Source organism: Epinephelus moara, chromosome 23, assembly GCF_006386435.1.
Source record: "Epinephelus moara isolate mb chromosome 23, YSFRI_EMoa_1.0, whole genome shotgun sequence".
Classification (NCBI taxonomy): domain Eukaryota; kingdom Metazoa; phylum Chordata; class Actinopteri; order Perciformes; family Serranidae; genus Epinephelus; species Epinephelus moara.
The window spans coordinates 6,365,998-6,379,614 of NC_065528.1; the positions used below are offsets into that span (position 1 = coordinate 6,365,998).

Here is a 13,617-nt window from a genome sequence, read left to right on the forward strand (position 1 = left end):
TGATGCCTGGGAGATGGTCCTGGCCCACTATCTGTCACACATGCTCCACCCACAACCTCCTATTATTAAGAATATGATGAATGTTATCTTGTCCTATATATGCCCTGCAAAGAGCAGCTAGATGTGCATGTGATTTGGGGGTGGTGGGGTGTGTGTGTGTGTGTGGGGGGTGCTCAGTTTACATGGTATCTCTCTGTTGTCTGTAGTCCATGCAAAGACTAGAATAACGACAATATTTTTATTTTTGTTTTAAATGTTGAGCAATTTTATAATAATTTATAGTAGTCAAAGTGGTAATATCAGATCTAACTTTACCGAAACAGCTGCATATTTATGACAGTCTCCCTCAAGAGATATGAATTTGTGAAGACAGTGGGTGGGCTCTCATTGACTATGTGATATGATATACTATTTTTATAATAGACAGGGTTTTGCTTATACTGTATATATTAATGTGTTTGACCAGGTGTTTCAATTTCTTTGACATGATCGTCTATGGGAGCCACTTTGTTTGGTACAAGAGGGGGGCAGTTAGTGTTTGATACTTGACATTGCTAAGTCACACTCACAGATTTTACAAGCTAAGGGGTTGAATGGGAACTCACAACCAACTCACAACAGATCCAAGCTAATATTAGCAACACAGATAAACTGGGAATATTCACTACTGTATCATTAAATTCTTTGGGGACTAAACACTCCCTACAGGCATTCAAAAGTTTTAGATTTGTTATGCAGAAAAAAACACAGACATTGTGATGTTGCAGAAAAAAATACATCTTAAATCTAATGACATTTCCAGGGCTCAAATTGGCTCAGACGATAAAAGTAGTTTATTTTTACTATACTTCCATTCAGGGCCAAAAAGCTGCATTTGCTAGCCAATATGCCTCATCTATATTTTGAAGTTGATATTTTTCACCCTAAAATACCTCACAGTTATTGAAGTTAAGAGACTATGTTGGCTCAGACATGAATGCTTTCATCAACATCATCACTTAAAATGCTTTTTTTGGTAGAGGCTTTATTGTCTGCACAATTTATTGTTTCTTATCTGTGACATAAAAGTAAATAAAAGCTTTGTTTCCACTGAGGAAAATGGTGTCAGCTTACAAAAATAGCCAGGAGGTCTGTGTCACCGTGACATGTAGTTAGTTACATCTTTTAAATTATTTCTGTGTCTTTTAAATCTATCCAGTTCACATCTGTGATATCACAAACCTTTCACCTTATGTAACAGTCCACATCTATGAAGGCCTTTATAATAAAAGCCAATGGTGTGGTTCATGGGTAATAAATTATTCAGTGATGTTGTGGCACCGTAATGGTGAACAAACATGTTAAGCGGTGTTAAAAATAAAGAGTTCAAAAGAGTATGCCAGTCTCCTTGTTGGACCCCTCAACACCACCCAGGCTCCCCTCTCAGGCTGCTGTTGCATTCCACCTGAATAAATGTTGAAAGAAGTTCCACCAGTGTGACAATAAGTTATAAGATTTCTAGTGACGTGGTGGTGAGAGAAAAAATGAAAAAAAAAAATTAAACAAAATAAGAAAAAGACATATTCAAACATTTTGAACAAGTGCTGTATATGATATTGTGCTTTATTTGGAGTAAATATATAAACAGGTGACACAATACAGTTGCTTACAAAACAGTTTTGTTTATATGGACATATCAAAATATATCTCTCATTTTCCCCCCTCATATTCCTCTGAGTAAGTGTCAGCTCATGACAATGAGCCTCTTTCACTAAAACATGCATAGAAACGTTCTCACTCTGCCATAAAACTGACAGGTGCATGCCCGGAACAGCATACTGCCACACCCCCATTTCTCTGTATGAGGAAATACGCTTGCCTAGAGGTGTTGAAGTTGTTTTTAAGCACATATCAAGGCCCTTACACACCAGTGTCAGACCATTAGTGAATGTGATGTAACAGCTGATAATCCATTTATCACTCTCTTCAAACATATCATTCTCTGATGTGCTTTCTCCTGAAGAGGCAAACAGTTAGTTGTTGGGATTAATACACAAAAAGCACCTTTCCATTTATCATAAAACCAAGTGATTCAGGTGACAAGTTTCCGAGTTAGTGCAGAGAACATTTTGATTTGTCTCTGTGAGCCACAGCTAGGCCACCTCCATAACCTGAAATCCTACCCTGCTGAAAGTGATAAAAAAAAATCGCCAAGACAAGCTTTATTTAGTGCAACACAGCCGCCTTGACTTAACCCACTGATAATAAATAAACAATACCTAGTTGTTGGATGGAGATGGGACAGGACCTGCCAGAGAGGCATGAAGTGCTGACAGGGATTCAGACCTGCCAACCTAGAAGAAAGGTTATGAGTACCACCTTACCCGACACTCGCCTCACGACGTTCCAACAGAAAGTCTAGCATGTTTGATTTTCATTTTGTCGTTCACGACTGCTCCCATCACAGCCATATCTTTGACCAATAGGAACACAGCACGATCTGTTGCCTGTGCCTGAGTGGTGTGTACATTACTACTGCACAATCAAAGCTTTGGAGGTTCAAAGCATTCAAGTCAGCCATAAAAAATACATGCTCTACCCCCTATTCTCTTTGCAATATATTGTTAGGGTATTTTCTTAGCCAAATCCTGAAATGCTTCACAGTTTCATTGAATTAATCACATGAAATGAATGAAATTAATTTACAAAAAGAAAAATACATTAACACAAAAGGAACAGAATTTTTTGTGTGTGTCACAGTTACAGGTGCAAAAACAAACAAAACACACTTCTGAGAACACTCATTCTTCCTTAATCATCAGCTTCACTTTATCTCTGTCTCTTCCACTGTGATCTAAAAAGATTAATTATGGGGATTCAGTGAGGTTTAATGGCTTTTACCTAGATTCTCCAAAAAGAGTCCTTGATGTTTTGCACATTCAGCGAAGTTGAATCCAATGTGTATGCAGTAAGAGTGTTTTCACACTTGTCCCTTTTCAGCCCTCTGGGGGGACTCAGAGCAGTGACTCAGACTTGTTTTCGAGTAAGTGAGTAAGGTTCGCTTCAAGTCCATGGTGCCGTTCGCTTAGCCTGTGCATTATGAACACAAAGCACTCCAGGTTTACTTTGGTCTTTGCCATTGTATTTAGCCCTCTGGATCACATGCTATTGCACTGGAATGCCTAAAAAAACAGACTAAAACACGTTGGCCTGTAACGTAGAAATGCTAAGGTTTTCCTCCAGTTGACAGTTGATCTGAAAGTGAGGGGCTTCATAACCGCACTGCAGTGCCACATCAAAGTAAAAACAAAACTACATCAATATATATTATATAAAGGCTATAGTGTGAACAGAAGGAGGACTCAGTCCCTTTTCTGTTGGTCCACTTTTTGGTGCGCTTTAAGAGGACTGAGTTCAGTTTTATTTAAAAGGACTATATGTGAAACCACCCTTAGGGTGTTTTCACACTTGGTTCTTTTCAGCCCTCTAAGCGGACTCAGAGCGGTGACTCAGCATTTTTTGCACAAATGTGAACACTCCAAGAGAACTCAGACCCCTCTGAAGCGAACTGAACTCAGACCACCTCCCGAGGTGGTCTGAGTTCATTCCGCTTCAAGTCTGCGGCGCCGTTCACTTAACCTGTGCCTTGTGAACACAAAGCACTCCAGGCCCACTTTGCCTTTTGCTATTGTATTGTAGCCCTCCAAACATGCTGTAGACACATCACACGCTATTTCAGTGGGAAGCATAATAAACACAACGGAACCATGGCCACAGGTAACGACGGCACGACCAGTGGACGATGAGTACTTTGGTCTGATGATGAAACAACTGCACTATGGAACGAGGAAAACATCAAACAGCAACTGTCCACAACTCACACAAATGCTAAGGTTTTCCTCCAATTTTAAGTTCATAACTGCACTGCAGTGCCACATCAAAGTAAAAACAAAACTGCATCAATATATATTATATATAGGCTACAATGTGTAGGAGCATACCCTTCCTCAACTTTCCAGATTCTGGTCTACCAGTAAATAAGACCATGAGAAATCCACAAGCAGGGTCAAATGTTTATTACTCTGCCCCCGAGCTTACTCCAGTCAGGAGGGATGCGTCCTCCAGACATCCTGGCACCGAAATGGGGTTAGAGAGTTCATTTGAGGTGCGTCAAATGCTTTGTAAGTCATTAACTTATAAAAGGGTCCCCTCCTCCGCCCTGAGGCAACACCTTGATTAACAGCCCTGCTAGGATAAGACAATGCCTCCCTTTTTCACAACATCCTATCCCTTCCTGTGACCCCAGGGGGCCACGCCATCCCCTCTCTTACCAAATGCTTCTGTGTGATAAAATTGAAATGTATGTTGGAAGTGAGATTATTCTTTTTGTTCCTCTTTGTTCAGCCTACTACCACCTTAAAAACATAGCAAGAATAAAAGAATTTCTGTCTAAACAAGATGCAGAAAAACTTGTTCATGCTTTCATTTTCAGCAGGCTGGACTATTGTAACGGTGTCTTCACAGGCCTGAGTAAAAAATCAATCAGACAACTACAGCTCGTCCAGAATGCTGCTGCCAGAGTCCTCACCAACACCAAGAGAGTGGAGCACATTACACCAGTGCTTAAATCACTGCACTGGCTTCCTGTGTGTCAAAGGATAGACTTTAAAATCTTGTTACTTGTCTATAAAGCACTAAATGGTCTCGGGCCTAAATACATCTCTGATATACTTGTACGTTATGAAGCATCCAGACCCCTCAGATCATCTGGAACAGGTTTACTCAGTGTTCCCAGGATCAAAACCAAACAAGGTGAAGCAGCCTTTAGTTTCTATGCTCCCCGCCTGTGGAACAAACTTCCAGAATATCTGAGGTCGGCTGAAACTGTCAACTCATTTAAATCAGGGCTTAAAACATTACTATTTACTGCAGCTTACCAGTGAACTAGATATGTAACTTATTGTTAGGATAATCTGTAGCTATTGTTTTTATATTTGTCTGCTGTTGCTTTTGCTTTATGTTTGCTTTTTAAATGCATTTTCTGCACTGTTTTTAACTATTTATTGTCTTGCTTTTAGCTTTTGTTTTTAATGATCTATTGTTCCTTTAATGTTTTATCTTAACGTATTTCCCTTGTAAAGCACATTGAATTGCCTTGTGTATGAATGGTGCTATATAAATAAAATTGCCTTGCCTTGCCTTGCCTTTGTTGGTCGTTTACCATGTCCTAACTTGTACATGCATAATCATGTTTTTATCTGAATGATACTTTACTTTAACCCTGTAAAACAAAAGATTGATAAGTTGCAGAATTCAATTTCAATTTCAACTGTTAACCCTTTAACTTTTAAATTTTGTTGATCCAGTTTTCTTTTATCTCCAGTGTTTTCAACATTTTTTGCGCGTTAATAATAAATGACAACAATATCGAACGGCCAACGATATTGTTTTCACCATTATTATAAGCGAGTAATCAGAACGAAGTAGACCAGCACCTGCCGACCAACCTCTTCACCCCAGATTCATCGGAACCAGCGGCTGCCAGCCACTTACCACAGTGTTCCTCGTGCCAAGCCCAAAAGCTTTCTGGAGCATAAAACAACCGACCTGGGGTACCCACTAGGGCTGTACCCAAATATTCGGATATTCCTTTCTATGGGTAGGTATTCGTTATGAAAATTTGGTATTCGATAATCGTTTTTTTTATTTACATTTATTTTATTTATTTTTTTACATTTTAAATGTAGTCTCTGTTGTTGGTAAATGTAGGTTATCAATAAAAATCAAAACTTTTAAATTGCATTGTTAAAAATGTGAAAATATAGTATAGTCTACCAACTGAGCTTGTGCGCACGGCACGCTTGAGCGCATCCGTCTGAGGCTGTGGATCAATGCCAAGTTTTACCACTTTATCACTATTCCCTCTAACTTATAGCTGTTTTTTCGTTATCTTTTGAATTTAATATGAATTATGGAACCGTTTTTGTCAACGTTTGTTCCCCACGTTTTGTACAATAAATTATTGTTTAAAGTTTCAACAAGTTTCTTTTGGAGTGCGTGACACAAGTGTGTTTTGAAAACGGCCGCGGACTGTAACCTGCTCAACGCATCAGTACCTTCGGATGCCATGACAGTAATAGCCAATAATGTCAAAATATCATTTACAGACCGATTTAACAGACGATCACTGCTGCCCGACCCGCAGGTCCATTTGCGGGTCCCGCGGGTTACGGGTCGACCCACGCATTACTACTCAGCTGAGTCTATAAAGGCTGTACACACAGCCCCGTGAACGAATACTCAAATATTCGTTATAAATTCTGCCGAAGGTCCGAATGTTAAAAAATGGTATTCGGGACAGCCCTAGTACCCACAGGACATGACAGACTCAACCGCTCCCACCCTGCCGTGAGACAGCCTGTTCCATTCCATTCTGTAAAGACCAGGAGCTGCGAAGTCCGGGGCCCCAAGAGGAGCTTCGCCTTTGATCCCCGCTGCTAAAAAGTAGGAAAGAACTTCCATAACTTGAGTGCGCCGTTGTGCGGTGAAGAGTGAGGTCGAGCAGGAGGCTTAGTTAATTATCCTGATTTTAATTTAGGTTTCATTAGGCCTATGTGAATGGTTTTGCGCATTCCTGTGTTCCCCATTTATAATATATCTTAACATACTCTGTCCCACTATCGGCAAACTAAATAACTCACGAGTGTTACTTCTCATTTCATTCCATTTATATACTGTTGATTTTATGTTGTGTCATATAATCATCATTTGCTATTCATTTATTCAGTTGTTACCTATTTAGCTTAAATAAATCTTCATTTATCGCCAAGTCGTTGTCTGTGTATATAACTTTTGGACAGGAGCTGAGATCACTGTATCGAGAATTCATAACCCAGATATTGAGATTGATTCATTATTAATAAGCGTACTGACGAATTAATAAGTGACTTACGGAGTTATGAATTTGATTAGTCGCTTCCCTCATTAGGAGGGTGGTGCCCCAAAATTTATTACGAGTGCAAATATTCTCAAAGAGGCATTTCCCCTACAAGTGTGAACAGAAAGAGGATTGAGGCAAGAAGTTCCCTTTCTGTTGGTCCACTTTTTGGTCAACTTAAAGAGGACTGAGTTCGGTTTATTTAAAAAAGGACTAAATGTGAAATTGCCCAACCCTCTGTCATGTCACACTGTTACGATTCCCTAAATTAGCTCGTACCCAAGAGACCGAACACAATTAAACAAGGTAAGAGTTGCATAGAAACACGTTTTTATTCATTTCGTTTAACCTTTATTTAAATCTCGAGAAATCATTGAGGGCGAGCCCTCATTTACAATGATGTCGAGAGCACAACAAACAACGATTAAAAATCACAAAGAACGAGCAAACAACAACAGACCGAACACCTTTAAAAACAGTTACATTCAAAAGTACAGTAGTTGGTAATCATAGTTTTAAACTGGCCTTTAGTAACCATTGTGTTGAGTTTGAGTGTATGTTGCAAGATGTTCCAGGAAGATGCTGCAGAAGAACTAAAAGCAGTTTTACCAAATTCAGTGTTAGTGCGGGGAACATCGAGCATTAAGCAATCAGTTGAACGTGTAGAATAATTACTATGCGACCAGTTCAATAAAGTGCTGAGGTATGGTGGCATGCTGCCGTTCAAAACTTTATGAATGAAAAGTAGACAGTGCATATCTCTTCGCACAGATAAAGGTGCCCATCCCACCTTATCATATAAGACACAATGATGGGTGAAGTAACTGGAACCGGTGATGAATCTGAGTGCAGAGTGATAAATTGAGTCCAATGAAGTGAGAGTGGAGGCAGAAGCACGTCTATAGATAACATCACCATAATCCAGAACTGATAAAAATACAGCCTCAATGATCTGTTTCCTACAAAGTAAGGGGAAATTTAATTTGTGTCTATATAAGTATCCGATTTTGTGTTTTAGTTTACTTGTCAGTATGTCAATATGGAATTTAAATGTTAGTTTCTGATCCAACCAGATGCCCAGATACTTATATTCTGAAACCCTTTCAATACTGTGTCCTGTAAAAGTGGTGTTGTGTAAACTGTCATCTGTAATATTTCTGGCTCTTGAGAATATCATGTATTTGGTCTTGTCTGCATTAAGAACTAATTTCAGATTGAAAAGTGAATGTTGTAGTTTGTCGAAGGCTTACTGGAGGATTTCAATGGCTGAGTGTGCAGTGTTAGAGGTGCAGTACAGAACTGTATCATCGGCGTAAAGATGGGCATTAGAATTTGTTATAGAGGATGTAATGTTGTTGATATAAATGGTAAACAGGACAGGACCCAGTATTGAACATTGTGGCACACCCTTTGTTAATGGTAGAAATGTAGAACGATTGGTTCCTAATGTTACACATTGCTGTCTGTCGGATAGATAATCTTTGAACCATTTAAGAGAGTTGAGGTTGAAGCCAATATTACTTAGTCTTTGTAGGAGCAGATCATGGTCGACTGTATCAAATGCTTTTGATAGGTCAACAAAAAGGGCGGCACAATATTTCCTTTTGTCCAGAGCACATGTAATGTCATTTGTAAATGATGTGACTGCAGTGATGGTACTATGTTTAGCTCTGAAACCAGATTGGGTGGGACATAACACAGTGTTTTGTGACAGGAATGATTTGAGCTGGTTATTGACAAGAGATTCCAAAACCTTGGCAAGACAGGGCAGTTTGGAGATTAGTCGATAATTCTTGAGGTTTGATTTATCACCACCCTTGTGAAGTGGGACTACATGAGCAGATTTCAAGACCTGATGAATAACTCCAGAAGTAACTGAGAGGTTGAACAGGTATGTGATGTGGTTTCCAATAAACGGAGCACAGAGCTTTAAAAAATAAGGATCAATGTTGTCTTCACCAGTTGATTTCTGAAGAGCGTCTTTAACAGTGGGGTAAGTGAAAGGCTGCAGTGTAAACAGAGAGGTGTGGTTTGAGGACATGTGAGACAGTGGCTGACTATTAAAAGCAAGACCAAAATACAACATGTCAAATTGATTTCCAGCAGCAGCAAAATGTGCATTAAAAGCATCACAGATCTCAGATGGTTTGTCTACTGGACAGTTATTGCTTGTGATAAGAGAAGGAATGGATGCACATGACTGGTTTTTCTTTATATTTACTGCTTTCCAAAATTTTGATGGGTTTGTAGTAGAGCTGGAAATTAATTCTTTGTGGTAATTGGCTTTTGCTTTTCTTAAGGCGGACATGCATTTGTTTCGTAATTGTTTAAATGTTAGCCAATGCGCAGCTTCACCGGTGAGCCTTGCTAAGGCCCAGGCTTTGTCTCATGCTTTGAGCAACTGTGATAGTTCAGTAGTGAACCAGGGGCTTGATCTGTTTTTAACCCTGAGTTTTTTGAAGGGTGCATGATTATCGATGATTGACAGAAAGTAGTTTGTGAAATAATCCAGAGCCAGATCAATATTTGATGAGTCAGATGTGTGATGTATATTACTGTTGGCAAGGTCGCGGAGAAAAGCTTCCTCATCAAAGTGTTTAAAGTTTCTTTTGATGATGATTTTAGAGTGTGATTTTTGTGTTTTAGTATTTCTGACGCAGGCTACGGGGCAGTGGTCACTGATACCAAGGCTATAAACACCGGTTGCAGTTATTTTATCCCTCCTGTTACACAGAATCAAATCTATCAGGGTAGATTTTAAGGGGGCCTTCAGGTTAGGTCTGGCTGGCTCATTAATGAGCTGCGTCAGATTTAAATTGACACACATCTCTTTTAAGCCATCTGAGTCGGGTGATAGCCAGTTTAAGCTGAAGTCACCTAAAACCAGTGTTTCTGAATTGTTGAACTGAGAGAGTAGGTCGGTTATTTCAGTGATTGCACTGGGGATAGCTGAAGGTGGTCTGTATACACCCACAACATTAATGGAATTATTACTGGGTGTGTTGACTTTCAGAGCGATGAATTCAAAAGAATGAGGTGTACTGACAGTTTTTAAAACAGTAACAGATAAACATGATTTGACATATACAGCCACACCACCCCCTTTTCTTCCAACTCTGTCTGTTCTGTGTAAATTATAGTCCTGTATGGAAACCTCTGTGTCATGGATGTTGTCTTTAAGCCAGGTTTCTGTAATGACCAGGATGTCAGGGTCAGTCTGTGAAATAAGAATTTTTAGTTGGTCGAATTTAACCTGGTTGCACAGACTTCTTATGTTTAAGTGTATCAATCCTAAGCCACGTCTTGATTTGAAGACATGGGGGTTGAGTAGCTGCTCACTGGACTCATCAGAGGCATTTGTTGTTGATTTCAGATTTATACTTATTTTGGGGTTTGGTTTGATAGTTATTAAATTTTTTGAACTGTAGTTCCCACAGGAAGTAGACAGGCGGTGTCTATGAGGACCATTTGTAATGAGAACAGGAATGTTGTAGATGGGAGCAGAGACAGAGTGGAGGATAGGGTGTGTTATGATTGCCATACCTTCATGCACCGAGTGCCTTGCAGGAGCAAAGTGTCAGTTCAATGTTCATTGATAATAGACGTGAACCTGCATGATTAGGGTGGAGACGATCGTATTTAAACAAATCTGTTCTGTTATGAAAGGTGGTGAAGTTGTCGACGTAGGGGATGTTTCTGGTGCAGCAGTAACCCTTCAGCCAGATGTGCAGCTGCCTTAGTCAGCTGAATTTAATGTCCCCAAAACAGGGCGGGGGAAGTGGTCCAGAAATGATGCACTGATTGTTTGTGTGTTTGTGTGTGTAATACTGTCTATGAGGCGGACAAAGTCATCTTTGAGTTTCTCAGACTGCTGAAGCTTGAGGTCACATGTGCCGACGTGCAGGACAGTAGTTGATACAGACTGGTGATGACGTAGAAGTTGAAGGGCGGAGCTGTTTATGTCCTTAACGAGCGCACCTGGGTGAAAAGAGGTGTGGCCCCCTTTGATGTGCACGTGTCGGACCATAGATGACCCGACAACAAGCACGGTCGGACTGTCAGGAACAGCGTCGGTGGATGTCCCCAGGCGTGCAGAGGAGAAAGGTGGAGGTCCGGAGCGGTGCTCGTTTCCCGGATAGTAGCGGGAGGCAGGAGCGGCTGTGCTGCGTCTCCCAGTGTGATGAGCCACCTGCTCGGGACCAGTGAGAGAGGCGGCGGCAGCTGCAGCAGCAGAGCGCCGCGAAGCCGGAGTGAAGTTCGGCTGTGAGCAATGAGGAGTGGGGCGAGCAGGACGCCCAGGTGGGTCCGGTGGTGACAAGGATCCAAGTCCCGTTGGTGGAGGAGGAGGCCACCGGGTCTCCGTGGTATTATGCAGTGGAGGAAATTCGTGTACACTGAGAATATCATATCGATTTTCCAGGTGGTTATCAGTGTTTGTGGGGATGCGAGAGGCGAGTCCGCCCCGCTTTTTGTGATCCCCAGCACCAACCACAACCCAGGTCTCAGGGTGAGACGGAGTGGAGCTGACTGGGGCTTTGGGTTTGGCCCCAAGCCGGAGCCAGGGGTCTTCGGGTGGGACGACCCGAGCAGGTACAGGGGAGGCGGCCGGAGAGGCAGCAGCAGCGGTCAGAGTGGAGGCAGCGGACAGGACAGCCACCGTGGCTGGCGGAGTTGAGTCAGCCGGAGAAGCCGTTGCGGAAGCCGGGCAGGCACTTCTTGTGTCTGTGCTGGTCCAAAGATGATGGTGTCAAGGAGCTTCTCTTCTTCCTGGATCCTCTAGAGCGTGGAAATTCTCCCTTCCAGCTCCAGAACCTTGTCAGCCAGGCGGGAGCAGCTGACACAGCCGGATGGGGAGGTGAGTGGAGCCATTGGTTGTAGGAGTGGTAGACGCAGGGGCTCCAAAACTAGAGCCTACAGTGTAGAAATGGTGTTATCAGGTGATCTACAGGAGGGACAGCAAGTAACGAAACTTACCGACACAGGTCCACTGTGTGGACCCGCTGCGGTGATCACGCTCCTGTCCACAGATGTTGGTTTGTGTTTTGTGTCTGTAATCCTTGCGGTGCAGTTAGCATCTAGTGCTAAAAACACAAGCCGGCTGTGCTAGCGCCGGTTGACATTAGCAGTCTGGGCATAAAAGTTGTAAAAACTTAAAATCCAGGCTTGTGCTGAATGAAACAAGCCTGAAAAGGTAAGCAATCACGGTGACCAACTCAAAAACCCAAGGACTCAAGAGCCTAGCTGAACTGACCACCAGGTTCTCCGATTGCTGAGCAGCTAAACCTGTTGGGAAGGGGGGGGTATGTAACACACACCACCAGGTGTGAAACAGTCTCTATAGTGCTTCTGGGCCAATGTCAAAAAACATGAATTCCAGTGATCAAGACTTAAAACACTCGCGCTTACGGCGCCCCAGATTAAAACGTCCAAAAAACACATAATTGAAACCACAAAATATCTCCATACTGCTCGTCTGTAGTGATCCAAGTGTCCTGAAGCCCCGACATAAAAAGTTGTTTGGAAAAACGTCATTTGAACTGTTTTTAGCCTCATTGTAGCCTTGTCACATTTCTATGTTTTTGTTTGTTTTGTTTTTGTTTTGTTTTAAGTAACCATAGGGGATGCAAAGCATTGAGCCCCGAGGTATTTTCACATTTTTAATCTGGCCCCCATACAAAAAAATTTGGACAGCCCTGACATATGGAAACTTTTGGGCTGCATCCCTCTTGGCTTGCTTCCCGCAAATGGTTAGAGTGGCGCAGAGGCAGGCCACAGGAAGAGGGCAAATGTCCATAAGCCAAAAAGATGTCTTTTGCATATTTCTTCTTCTTCAACCAACCAACTCTGCACATTTGAACTGTTGACTTAACACTTCTCTACTGTAGCCATGTCTGCTATAAAGCAGGAAATGTCTGCTGTTCAGTAACTTTGCTTTGGTTTAACACCTGTTTACACAAACACATTAGTTCCATCTGCATAGTTCCTACTTGGTGCATGTTGACAAACTGTATAATAGTCCTGACATTGTGAGGTGAACTGAAAAGATGCAAAGTGAACTGGCTTGTTAACAGATATTGTTAGGCAGGCCACATACAGTCAATGTTAAAGTCTGTGTCAGACAGGGTTTCTCTGAGGTGGCTCATACCCAGACACTTGGGGCACAACTCATGATCATCCACACGCCAGTATCATTCCAATTCAGAAAGGGGGTCAAGCCAGGAAATCTGAGCAACAACTGACTAGGCCATAGGACTTGAGTCAGAACCTCTGGCAGACATAACACACGCTAGCCAGTCAGGCTAATCCAACCTGCTGCCAGCCTGTTTCGCCTATACCGTCCTGGTGTAGTCCCCCTACTGCACCCACTTTGAGAAAATTGACAGTGTAACAAGTTTCATGAAAATTATGGAAGGCTTCATGTGTCATTTTATAAAGATATTTCTGCCTTATTACAGTGAGCTGTCTTCACCATTAACATACCACACTCACAGATTGTGTTCCAAACACTTTATTGCAGCTGTAGTCGCTCATAGTAAGTCATGATTGCTTTGGTTGCGCTCACTGAGAGCACAGTTACTCCCAAAAAGCCTATTGATCCCGCCACAATGGAGATCATTGTCATGTGCTCTGCCCCTGCGAAGAGATGGACACAAGTAATGTCATTAACTCGGTATTCAGACTGCACATATATGCCTCACACT

At 41.8% G+C, this 13,617-nt stretch overlaps 1 protein-coding gene across 1 annotated transcript in view; it reads right to left on the bottom strand.

Moving 5' to 3' along the window:
• Nucleotides 1-11,541: 11,541 nt before the first annotated feature.
• LOC126384732 (uncharacterized) overlaps nucleotides 11,542-13,617 on the bottom strand; it is a 41,408-nt gene continuing 39,332 nt past the window's right edge. The window contains exons 19-20 of the mRNA XM_050035981.1: nucleotides 13,406-13,549; nucleotides 11,542-11,827 (exon numbers count right to left, since the gene is read on the bottom strand). Of these exons, the coding sequence (XP_049891938.1) occupies nucleotides 13,425-13,549 (125 nt within the window). The 3' untranslated portion in view covers nucleotides 11,542-11,827; nucleotides 13,406-13,424. The remainder of the gene's footprint in view (nucleotides 11,828-13,405; nucleotides 13,550-13,617) is intronic.